At 58.6% G+C, this 12,474-nt stretch overlaps 1 protein-coding gene across 2 annotated transcripts in view; it reads right to left on the reverse strand.

The window, feature by feature from the left end:
• Positions 1-12,474, reverse strand: part of RNF220 (ring finger protein 220) — a 233,026-nt gene that overhangs the window by 26,054 nt on the left and 194,498 nt on the right. For both annotated transcript variants that reach the window (XM_004621576.2, XM_004621575.2), the window contains exon 3: positions 9,164-9,296. In XM_004621576.2, the coding sequence (XP_004621633.2) occupies positions 9,164-9,296 (133 nt within the window). The remainder of the gene's footprint in view (positions 1-9,163; positions 9,297-12,474) is intronic.

Consider the following 12,474-nt stretch of genomic DNA (forward strand, 5'->3'; position numbering starts at 1 on the left):
CACAGCTGGACTCACTGACATGGGTGTGGGGGACCCTAAGTGCTCAGGCCTGTATGTGAGACAAGGCCGAGGCCCATAGGTGCAGTTCTAGCTCTTCGGCTGCTCTGTGTTCCATTTTATTCTTTTTTATTTGGCAGCAAGGGTGGGGAGGGGCGGTCTGTTTATTGCTTTGGGCCACACCCAGCGGTGCTCGGGGCTTACTCCTGACTCTGGGCTCAGGGATCCCTCCTGGCGGGCTTCAGTGGACCCGGTGGAGGGCTGGGGGTGGAAGCTGGGTTGGCCACATGCAAAGCAAGTGCCTTACTCACTATACTCTACCCCCCCAGCCCCCTGGGGTTTTGTTTTTGTTCCTTTTTTTTTTCCCATTTTGTTCATAAATGGTCCTTGTGTTCCTGCTCTGTGCTGGGCCCCAATGATGCAGTGCTGGTGAGATGAGGAACCCAGCTAGCTGCTCTCATTGGTGAGTTCCTGGTTGTATCATTCTACCACTCTGCTTAGCAGGCAGAGCAGTGAATGTCCTCTTAGCAGCAGATTCTGTTGCAGGCTGCCTACTCCGGTCAGAATAATAAAAAACAGCCACTAGTGCCTTGAAGGCCAAAAGGGCCCCACCAGAACCCGGAGCTATAGGACACCGGGTAGGGCTCTTGCCTTGCAACCAGCCAACCCAAGTTTGATCCCTGGCACCTCGTATGATCTTCTGAGCCCTCCCTGAGTACAGAGCCAGGAATATACTCTGAGAACTTCCGGGTGAGGCCCCCCAGACAAAAACGCTCACGTGAGAGCAAAGAGGACTTACCTACTCTGCAGGGTACTGGGCAGCGTCTCATCACCAAGAATTATCCAGCCCTAAAGGTCAGTACTGTCCAGGTGGAGAAAGCTGACAGAAAGTCTGGGGCACACATGTCAGGTCCCTCTCTACTAGTGCCATAATCCCTTGGATGGCGGCTCAGGGATGTGCACAGACCCCCAGAGACAAGACAGCAGAGACATGGCTCTCATGCAGCCCTGGGTAGGGAGCACCTGCACCCACACACTCTCACACACAGGCCTCTCTGCACCCACACAACCCTGCCTCCGTGGGGTTTGGGAAGCTGAGCAATCTGCCTGTCCAGGGACCAAGGACAGGCAGATTGCCTTCTTTTTTTTTTTTTTTGCTTTTTGGGTCACATCCAGCGATGCTCAGGGGTTACTCCTGGCTTTGCACTCAGGGATTACTCCTGGCGGTGCTTGGGGGACCATATGGGATGCCGGGGATCAAACCCGGGTCGGCCACGTGCAAGGCAAACGCCCTACCCGCTATGCTATCGCTCCGGCCCCACCTGCCTTCTATTTTGTTTGGGGTTTTTTTTGTTGTTGTTTTTTGTTTGTTTTTGGACCACGCCCAGTGATACTCAGGGGTTACTCCTGGCTCTCTGTTAGGGATCACTCCTGGCAGGGCTCTGGGGACCTTATGGGATGCTGGGGATTGAACCTGGCTTAGTCGCGTGCAGTACTATCTCTTTGGCCCCTCTGGGTTCCATTTTATTCAAGGTTTTTTTTTGTTTTGTTTTGTTTGTTTGTTTGTTTGTTTGGGGCCACACCCAGCAGTGCTCAGGGCTTACTCAGGGCTTTGGGCTCAGGGATCACTCCTGGCGGGGCTCAGGGGACCAGATGGGATGCCAGGGACTGAACCGGGGTTGGCCACAAGCAAGGCAAGAACCTTACTTGCTATACTGTAGCCGTCCCCCCACCCCCACCCCCACCCCGGTTTTGTTTTGTTTTGGTCTTGGCCATTTTATTCACAAATGGTCCTTTTGTTCCTGCTCTGTGCTGGGCCCTGGTGCAGCACTGGTGAGATGGGGGAACCCAGTTAGCGGCTCTCATTGGCGAGTTCCCGAATATATCACCCCTTCACTCTGCCACTCAGTCAACAGGTACTGGCATGGCCCCTGTGCAAGGCTCTGCAGGTACAGAAATGAGGCAGCAAGACAAGACCATTGAGGTCTGCACAGTATCTGAACAGATGAGGTTGGAACAGAAGAAAGGGAAAGAATGAACAGTGAATGCAACAGGCATGGGCTAAGCACTTTCTCTATGTGACCTCCTTTAATCTTCATGGAGCTGATGGGCAGAGAGAATGGGAATTGTGTTCATGCAGTGCCATGCCAGTGGCGCTGACTCCCCAAGGGTCCTCAGGGGTTAGGACGCAGGGCAGAGTTCCGAGTTCACTTCCTCTCTCCACTTCGGGAAGGCTCCTGTTGACTGTCGGTTGCTGCTGGACAGCTATGGGGACATTAATCATTTATGTATCTTGGGCCACACCCGGCGGTGCTCAGGACTCACTCCTGGCTCTGTGCTCAGAGACCATATATGGTACCAGGGATCGAACCTGGATTGGCTGCATACAAGGCAAGCTCCCTGCCTGCCCCAAGCTGTGGGGACTCTGGGGCTCTGGGTGGGCAGCTTTCCCATTTGCCACTCCTTTTCCCACTGGTCTTCTTCCCTTTCTTTAGAGCCGGTCAGGTGTGGCCCAGACTCCTTCCCTCTCTAAGTGGGGCCCCTGCCTTCCCTTCCCTCAAGCAATCTGATCATTTCCAAGTGCCCTGGAACCTCTGGAGACGGATGAATCTGGGGAAAGGTGCCTTGGAGAGAGGAGGTCTGACCCCAGCCCAACCAGCCTAAGTCCAGCCCAGCCCAGCCCAGCCCAGCTCCTGCCCAGTCCAGCCCAGCCCAGCCTAGCCCAGCCCAGCCTAAGCCCAGCCCAGCCCCTGCCCTGCCCAGCCCAGCCTAAGCCCAGCCCAGTCCAGCCCAGCCCAGCCCAGCTCCTGCCCAGTCCAGCCCTGTCCAGCCTAAGCCCAGCCCAGCCCCTGCCCTGCCCAGCCCAGCCCAGCCCCAGCCCAGCCCAGCCCAGCCCAGCCTAAACCCAGCCCAGCCCAGCCTAAACCCAGCCCAGCCCAGCCCAGCCCAGCCCCAGCCCAGCCCCAGCCCAGCCCCAGCCCAGCCCCAGCCCCAGCCCAGCCCAGCCTAAACCCAGCCCAGCCCAGCCTAAACCCAGCCCAGCCCAGCCCAGCCCAGCCCCAGCCCAGCCCAGCCTAAACCCAGCCCAGCCCAGCCCAGCCCAGCCCAGCCTAAACCCAGCCCAGCCCAGCCCAGCCCAGCCTAAACCCAGCCCAGCCCAGCCCAGCCCAGCCTAAACCCAGCCCAGCCCAGCCCAGCCCAGCCCCAGCCCAGCCCAGCCTAAACCCAGCCCAGCCCAGCCCCAGCCTAAGCCCAGCCCAGCCCAGCCCCAGCCCAGCCCCAGCCCCAGCCCAGCCCAGCCCCTGCCCTGCCCTGCCCAGCCCAGCCCAGCCTAAACCCAGCCCAGCCCAGCCCAGCCTAAACCCAGCCCAGCCCAGCCCAGCCCAGCCCCAGCCCAGCCCCAGCCCAGCCCAGCCTAAACCCAGCCCAGCCCAGCCCCAGCCTAAGCCCAGCCCAGCCCAGCCCAGCCCCAGCCCAGCCCCAGCCCAGCCCCAGCCCCAGCCCAGCCCAGCCCCTGCTCTGCCCAGCCCAGTCCAGCCCAAGCCCAGCCCAGCCCCAGCCCAGCCCAGCCTAGCCCAGCCCAGCCCAGCCTAAGCCCAGCCCAGCCCAGCCCAGCCCCAGCCCAGCCCCAGCCCAGCCCAGCCTAAACCCAGCCCAGCCCAGCCCAGCCCTAGCCCAGCCCAGCCTAAGCCCAGCCCAGCCCAGCCCAGCCCCAGCTCAGCCCAGCCTAAACCCAGCCCAGCCCAGCCCCAGCTCAGCCCAGCCTAAACCCAGCCCAGCCCAGCCCAGCCCAGCCCCAGCCTAAGCCCAGCCCCAGCCCAGCCCCAGCCCAGCCCAGCTCCTGCCCTGCTCAGCCCAGCCCCTGCCCAGCCCAGCCCAGCTCAGCCCCTGCCCAGCCCAGCCCAGCTCCTGCCCAGCCCAGCCCAGCTCCTGCCCTGCCTAGCCCAGCCCAGCCCAGCCTCTCTGCCTTCTGTCCCTCCCTGTTTTCACAGCCGCCCCCCCAGTGATTTCCTCCCTTCTCAGTCACTCACCGCCTACTGATCCATGGGTTTTAAATTATAACTGGGACCCAGGAAACGCGTTCCTAAGTACAATATTCATGGGCTGGGCTGACACTTTTAATTAAGGTGATTTACACTGAATTATCCTTGGAAATAAAGAAATGGTGCGCTGCCCGGGAATAAACCATCATCACCAGCCGCCTTTATAAGTTACACTTCGTTTTAATCTATTTGGGGAATTGTTTATCTAGTTCATTACCCAACCAAACACCGGAGCGGGCCTTAAATAAGGCTTAAGAGGGGGTGGGGGCACTGCCAGCCCCACACCCAGGCTCGCCTCCACAGCCACCCAGCCTCCCTCTTGTGTCTTCCTCTCAGAGCAACGGCCAGGAGCAGCTCCCAGCTTAGAGGCCAGATCTCAGAGGGGTGCCAGGGGCCCCAGGAAATGTCTCCAAGCTCTGGCAGAACCCCACATCCAACTCTGTGCCATCTCTCTACGTCCCTGGCTCCAGCCTCTTGGGATGGAAACCCCTGTCTGAGAGCTCCCAGGGAAGTCTGGGGGTCGCCCCCAACACCCTTCGTTGCATCGATGTTCCTGTCTGTTCACAGCCAGACTCCACTCCTCAACGTCCCTGGGACAGCTTACACTCAGCACGTCCAGAGCCCTGTCTCTGTCTGTTCTCCGTCACTCGGACACTTGCTGCCCCGCCCCCATCACCCATCTAGTCACCAGGGCAGAAGGTATCCTAGCAAATCCCCTCTCACAAGTCCTTGTGAGAGTATGCTTCTGCCTCCTCTTGCCTGCCACTGTTCCCTCTTCTGCATGCCCACAGCTGCTGCTGTGTGCCACTGCTGTCCTTGGCTAGCCTCACGCTCTGTCCCGAGCCTACCCAGCCTCCTCCACGGCTCCCTGCGTCTGCCCTCAGTTCAGGCTCTGTCCTCAGCCTCCAGCCGATGGCGCTCAGCTCAGCTCTCCCAGGAAGTATCTCACCAACAGTCATTGCACAGGCACACCCAGGGCAGCCCCACAGCACCCATAGAACTGTCCTTTCTTTCCAAGATCTGGGGTCTAACGGTTGGACTAGACCAGTGAGGCTGAGAAGGATGATGGAGGAGGAATGGTGGGGAGAGGCCACAGTCTGGGATCTCGAGGAAAAACGCTTTGACAAGTATCAGCGCTTTCCCTGTGAGTGCGTGTGGATATGGGAGGGGAGCACGAGTCCATCTAGGTGTGCCGGAGTGAGTGTGCACGTATGCTTGTGTGCTTTGTATGTGTGTTTGGTCCTGTGTCTTTGAAAACCAGCCAGACCTAGTTTGGGAGCCAGAAGTTGCCGTCTCTCCTGGATGAGCCCTTGGCGGATGTCTGAAATGACAGCCCTGGGCTGGAGCGATAGTACAGCGGGTAGGGCGTTTGCCTTGCACGCAGCTGTCATGGGTTCAATTCCCAGCATCTCATGTGGTCCCCCGAGCACCGCCAGGAGTAATTCCTGAGTGTAGTAACCCCCCTGTGAATCGCTGGGTGTGACTCCCCCCAAAAAAAGAAAAAAAAAAAGAAAAAAAGAAATGGCAGCCTTCTCCCTGTTGGGCAGAGGGAGGAAGAAGGCCCATACCAGAGCCACCCTTGGGAGCTCCTGGAGAGCACTGTAGAGAGAGGCAGGTGATGGGGATACTCAGGCAGGGGCACTCATGGACTCAAGAGTTGGCTTGGCTGAGGGAAAGGAGCAAAGGGCACAAAGGTAGAACTGAAAAGGAAGGGAGAGAGGGGGGAGGTGGGAAAGGGAGAGGGAGGGAGGGAGAGAGAGGGAGAGAGAGAGGAGGAAAGCGAGGAGGAGAGAAGAGAAAGAAGGAGAGTGGAAAAGAGAGGGAGGAGGAGGGAGAGGATGGAATGATGGCAGAGGGGAGGGGCGAGGGGAGGAGAGGTATGAGGGGAGAGGGAAGAAGGAAAGAAGCAGAGGAGAGGGAGAGGAGGAGGAGGTGAGGAAGGAGGAGGGGACGGGAAGGTTGGGGTAGGATGATACCCAAGTTCCAGGCTTGTGGCTCCCGGCCCCCCCGCCCCCCCACCCCGCGCGAATGGTCACTGGAAGGCCCTTCTCAGCTGCAGGAGCTGTGGGCGCGGAGCAGAGGCGATCGCGGGGTCCGAGGGTCACATCTTGCCCCACCCCCGCTCCGCGAGGGCCAGGTGCGGGCCAGGGCCGCCCCGCGGGGCCCTGGACCAGCGTGCGCCACCCGGGCGAGCGGGCGCCGTCCGCCCGGAGGGGGCTGCCACGTTCCCTGGGAATTTATCACGCACCCAATTACAATGTTAATTGGCAAGTTCCTGAAATCAATTAATTCGCAAATTTTTTCCAATTAAAGATGCTGATAAATCACGGGGGCGGCGGCGGGCCGTGGGGCCGGCCGGGGCGCGGGGCGCGGCGGGCGGGGCGGCGGGCGCGGCTGCCCTTGAACGCCTTTGCCGGCCGCGGACTGTCAGCGCGCCGGGCGCGCCGGGGCCCAGACAGATAAAACCATCGACCCGTCGCCGCCAGCGCTTCGGCTTTATCGATCCGACGGGAATTTCACTTGCTGTGCAGATCCCGCTGTCCGGCTGTCAGACATCGGGGCGTGGGGGGCGGGGGGCGTGCCAGGGGTTAGGGGTGCTGGGCCTGGACGTGAGGGGCACGGAAGTAGGGGCCCGAAGAGGGGGCCGCGGGGGTGGGGAAAGGGGGGACACCGGACACCGGAGAGATGGGGTGGGAGGGGCCCAGCGACGGGCGGTCTGTGGCGTGTGGGTGCCCTGGGCAGTGCAGGGTGGATGGATCAGGCCCAGCTGTGCTGTGACAGCCACCAGGAGGCAGAGAGGGAGCCGGCACATAGTTCTCCAGACCCCTGGGGGGTCCTGCTGGTTCCCCCACTTCCACTCTGTCCTCTTTGCAAATTACCCAGAAACCCTCCCGATGGCGAAGGCAGGGAACTCAGGGGGCGGGAAGGGGTTTCTCTCTGCCCTCGTTTGGGGTGGATTCCAGCCTCGTCCTCACAGGTGTGTGGAGTCTTTACACCTGACTGAGCAACCTTACAGAAGTCAAGGGGCCTCCCTGTACCTCAACTTTCTCATCTGCAAAATGGGCATTAAGAGTGATTACCTACCTCCACGGGTTACTGTGAAGATGAAATAAATCAGTAGCAGGTAAAGTCAGCTGTTGTGTCACTGGGGAACTCAAGTAGCCCAATGAGAGACCCATATGAGGAGGAACTGAGGCCTGCAGCCATGGGAGCAGGGCATCATCTTGGAAATGGGTCCTGCGGTCTCAGCGTAATGCAGCTTTGGCTTACATCTTGACTGCAAGCTCCTGAGAGACTGAGCCAGAAGCCACAAATGCCCACAGCAGCCCCATCAAATCAAACTGCCTGATTGATGGCTCATAGAAACAGATAATAATGATTATTTCAAAAAATACGGGGTCCTGCAGAAAGAAGGTACAGGGGTTAAGGCATTTGCCTAGTGCATGGCTGATCCAGGTTCAAATCCTGGGACCACATTGTCAGGAAGAAGCACTCTTCACAGCCAGGTGTGGCCCCAAGGCCAAATAACTAAATAAAAATTATTATTATTATTATTATTATTATTATTATTATTTGCCACACACCAGTAGTGCCAGGGGGATCAGGCGGTGCTGGGATTGAACCTGGGATTCCTGCCTACAAAGAATGTGCTCCAGCCCATTGAACGTGGACCCTTTAGATGTTATTTTTACATTACTAGATTGTGGGGACGGGAGGCAATTTGTATCACAGCAATAGCTAATACTCCTTCCTTCAAAATTCAATTCAGATCTCACTCCCTCCCTACCCCTCCCCTCTGAGCATCTGACGGCCTTGCCGTCGCTTCACTTTTGAAGCATGATTCACCTTTGAATCCCCCTGCGCCTCGCAGGGGGTATTGATGTGAGGGTAGAAGGAAAGAGAATCAGACCAGTTTGATGACTTGAAATGAACAGTGGGGTGGAGTAGTGGGCCAGGCTGTTGCCCTGCTGCCCGTGATGGCCACAACCCTGGCTCCCAGGCCAGGTGCAGGACTGGAATGGGAGGGTGTCACTCCTCATGATCTGTGGGGTGAACGTCCCCTCCTTTGGAGTCTGGAGGCGCTAACACTGTCCTGGTCGGGAGAGGACAGTGGAAGTGGTGGCAGGAAGTGATTGCTGAGATTAGGTTCTAAGAAGGGATCCAGCTTCCATCTCGCTGGTTGGAATGTTCGCAGTAGGGCCCTGAGCTGCCGTGTGAGCCGTCTGTCCTCCCCAAAGCTGCTTATCCAGTGAGGAAGCTCAGCTCACAGAGAGGGGGCTTGGGCTGGGGCTACAGCTGGGGTTCCAGTGGGCAGCTGCATCCCCCACCCCAACCATCAGGAGCCCCAGGTGACCCCCCACTAGTAGCCACAGAGTCTTCCCAGCAGGACCCCAGGCCCCTAAACAAACACACAACTCTCCCCTCTGAGCTCAACGTAACATCCTGATGCCAAGATTTCACCAGCAAATGCAGTGGTTGCTTTGAACCGCAATGATTCCGGATCTCACATGCCTCCTCTGTCCTCTCTATTAATAAGGTCCTGGAGGAGGTTCTTCCCGGACCTTCTGGCTGGGACAAGGGGACTGGGGTATCGCCATGGGGGACAGGCCTGAGCCCCTTTTCAAGACTGTCACCTTTCAGGGGCCAGAGAGAAGCGAGTACAGGGGTGAGGTGCTTATCTTGCAAACAGCCAACTCCAGTTCGATCACCAGCACCACAAATGATCCCCCAAGCCCTACTAGGAGCGATCCCTGAAGCTGAGTCAGGAGTAAGCCCTGAGCAAAACAACAACCAAAGAGAGTCCTCTTCCCGTTGGAAGATTCATAGTGAAGCAAAGCTTACTATCCATGGAGGGAGGGGGATGTTCGGGCCACACCCTGTGGTGCTCAGGAGTGACCCCTAGTGGTTCCTGGGAAGACCTTCTCCCGCCCCAGCCCGGGCTCAGCGCAGTGTTACTTTCCTTTGATTTCCAAACACAGATCAAGAAGAACCGAAAGGCAACACCATTCAGCGGGAGAGCTGAGCACTGAAGGCAGAGTCGGGGAGCATGGCATGAGCCTGGTCTCCACCCCAGGGCCAGGGCTCTTGGGACCTGCAGGCAGACTCCCTGGCAGGTGGCTTACCTGGCGGGCAGCTGTGCCAGCTGTTCCAGTTCTTGCTCCATATGCTCTTGCAACTCGCTGGGCCTGAGCAGGACCTGGCAGATGGGGCAAATAGGGGCCTGGCTGTCAAACAAGGCAGTTGCTTTTTTCTTGCCTGGGGAGGGAAGAAGAGACAGACATATCAGCAGGGTTCGTCTGTGGAGGAAACGCGGCACCCCCAGCCTGCTGCTGCCCCTGGGGCCTCTGGGCTAGTACAGGGGGGAGCCTGATGCCTCACAGCCTCGAGCGTCGCTCTTTGAGGAGCTTCTGAGCCTGTGGCCGTGCCGAAGATGCCCCGGTCTCTGGGGACACCGTCAGTGCTCAGAGCCATCAAAGCTCATCCTGCCCTTTCCCACAGGATAGTGAAGGCCTTGGCTTGGTCACGCCCTCCCCACCCTGCCTCTCCAAATCAGGAGAGGGAAGAAAAGGGGACGAAGAGTAAGTTCTTGGAGTCATGCAACAAATGTAGTCAGTTTTGAACCAGGCCTAGCGTGGACCTGTGGGAACTCAGAATACGTTCAGATCTGGTAGCTCCTAGGCGAGAAAGACTGAGAAGGACCCGGTGACTGACAGGCCAGCAGTCTCTCCCACGGCCACCTTTTCTCCTGACTTGCCCCCACAGCTCTTCTTGTTCTGCTGCTGAACCCCCTTCCTTCTTATGGCCCTATCACCCCTTTTAGCCCCGTGGACTCCAGAATTCGTGTCTCGCCCAGGTCCCACTCCAGAAGCCTACAGCCAAGTGGTTTGACAATGTCCCAGCCTGGACACCAGGTGAGCATCTGAGACTCAACCGTCTACACTCAACTGTCTACCTGTCCCCACGCTCCCCACCTGCTCCTCCTTTAGCAGTGCTTGTGCCCTGACCGTGCCTGCACCTTCCATCAGCCAGGCCTGTCCCCTTGCCCTCACCGGGCGCCTTAGCCTTCCCATACTCCCACATTCGTGAGCCACCACGCCTGTCTCTTCCGTTACTCCAGTGCTCCTGGGATCCATGTTCTCCCCGCTCGGGTCTCGGGTCCTCTCCCCTGGATAATCTCACTGGTCTCTTGTGGACTTCATGGATTCTCGGTTCTCTCTCTGAAACCCCTTCAACTTGCACACTCTGGAAACATGCAGAGGTGTGGGTACAGAACGGGCTTGTGATCTGGTTAGGACCTGAACTTTGTTGCCTTTGTCTCCTTTCTCTTACTGATGCTAGCTGGAAGGTACCATGTAGGAAAGAAACTGTGGGTTTCCTAGTGCCACCGCCTTTAGGCCTTGTCACTCTTCCAACCCAGTGCTCTTTCGATCTCTCATTACAGATGTGGGATTGGGAGGTCTTAATCATTGAGAGACATCCCTGCCTGTTTGTGTAAACCCTGACCCTAGACAGGGATTCTTTAGCTAATTCCCGGACTTTTCCTTCAGCTTCCTTCCACTGGTGCCCAGAGAGGCTCAAAAATCAACTTTCAGAGAAACAAAAGCCAGTGATGACCTAGGCGGTTGCTTGAGTAGCCTTATCTATTATCTGCGGCATGAGGTCTGACGGGGTTGGGGTCACCTGGTCTGGCCCTCAATGCTCCCGAGTTCCCGAGTCCTTCCTCTGAGGGCCCAGGCCTCCTCATTCCCAGCAGCCTCTTCTCACTCCATCTGCTTTGCTGTCACAACCTTTTACTTTGCCAAGTGTGGCCTCACAATCGGGTGTCTTCCTGGCTCCCAGCTCCAGGAGCAGAACTGAGAGGTCTGCAGAGGGGTCCTGCACCCCGTTTTCTCTGGGGCTAGAGTGGCAGGTGTCAGCATGGTCCCGTTCTGTCCCCCCCACCCCTGCTGTGTTCCCTATAATTTTATATTGAGGCCTGTGGTCAGGACTCAGGTTTTACTGCACTAACGACATGGCCTGCCCAGGTTTAATGATAAAATCCATACTCTGGCCCTGGGCCTGCTCCTCGTTTGCATAATTCCCAGAATACAGCTCCCTGAAGCTTTTGACCTGGACCATTACAGTGGCTGTAAAATGGGCCATAAAACCACTAGGGATGGCCGAGAGAGAGGAGGGGTCCATGGTCTTTTGGGGGGGGGGTGTTCCCCACCCCCCCGCTCTTCTTTGGCCTGAAAGGAACCCTCATCAGACTCCCTGGCCACAGTTCCCAAGAACGGAGGCGAGTTCGTCTTGGGCTGGGGGGCCTGAGGAAATCTTTCGTCTCCAGCACCACAGGTAGGCAGACCCAGCCCATCAATAGCCAAACCACCTCCTCTGGGGGCTCCCCTCACCCCTGTCCTCCAGCCCCCCCCTGCACCCCAATCCTTTGCCACAGGTGGTCTAGGCCCCGGCTGAATGGCGTCCAGCTTCGCCAGGCCTGGCTCCCGGGAGAGGTCAGGAGCCCTGCTGAGCAGCCGAGAGGGGACACGTGGGAAGCAGGAGGATGGGGACAGGGACTGGGACGGGCTGTCAGTGCTAAAGATGATGAATGGGGAGGTGAGGCGGGAGGCCCGGTGTTATCGGCGGAGGACGGCGGGCGCAGGGCGCGCGGCGCTCCTGCTAATCCCGGGGCGCTGCCTCAGCCCTTGCACTGATAACGAGGAAATGGGACTGACAACAATTTTTAGCTGAGAGATTCTTCACCAAAATGCCAGGCGGCCGGAGGTCTGACAGCGCCTGATTGAGTGTGTGAGTGTGTGTGGGGGCCGCCCGCAGCCCCCTCCCGGCCCATGCAAAGATGGATCGCTCATTCTGCCTCCCGTCCACATTCATTACCGCAGCCCTCCGCCCCCCCGCGTCGCGCTGCCACCTCCACTTCCCTGCTGCCTGGCGCCTGCCTGCTGCAGGTATGCCCTGAGCAGGAGAGGGAGGGGCCGGGGCCGAGACCCCCTTCCACGCAGGCATGGGGCACCTGAGCTTCAGAGCCGGGAGGTGACCTCGAGGCCAGGCCCTGCCAGGAGGCTCCCTGACTTGGTGACCTCCCGGGGGACCAACCTTCCCCCAAATGAGTGGCACCCACAGGAAGGGGCAGCTTGTGGCCGAGATGGCGCGGAGGTCGAGCCAGGTTGTCTTTTCCTGGCCCGGGCCTGGCTCCCGCCAATTCAGCCCTCAAGCATTGGGCCTCAGGGGCCTGGGGTCCCAGATCAGCCCTCTGCTGCCCCCCTCTGTTGGGAGCCTCTGACCAGGGGAGCAGGAACTCCAGGGGCCGCTTGGATGCTTCTGCTCTGCTGATTTCTGGGTGCAGAATGGACTCCAGAGAATGTGGCAAAGTGTTCCTTTCCCTCCCAGACCACCAGCCTGCTCTGCCTGTCACTCCCCACGGTGTGATTGTCTT

This window comes from Sorex araneus, chromosome 5 (assembly GCF_027595985.1).
Source record: "Sorex araneus isolate mSorAra2 chromosome 5, mSorAra2.pri, whole genome shotgun sequence".
NCBI lineage: Eukaryota > Metazoa > Chordata > Mammalia > Eulipotyphla > Soricidae > Sorex > Sorex araneus.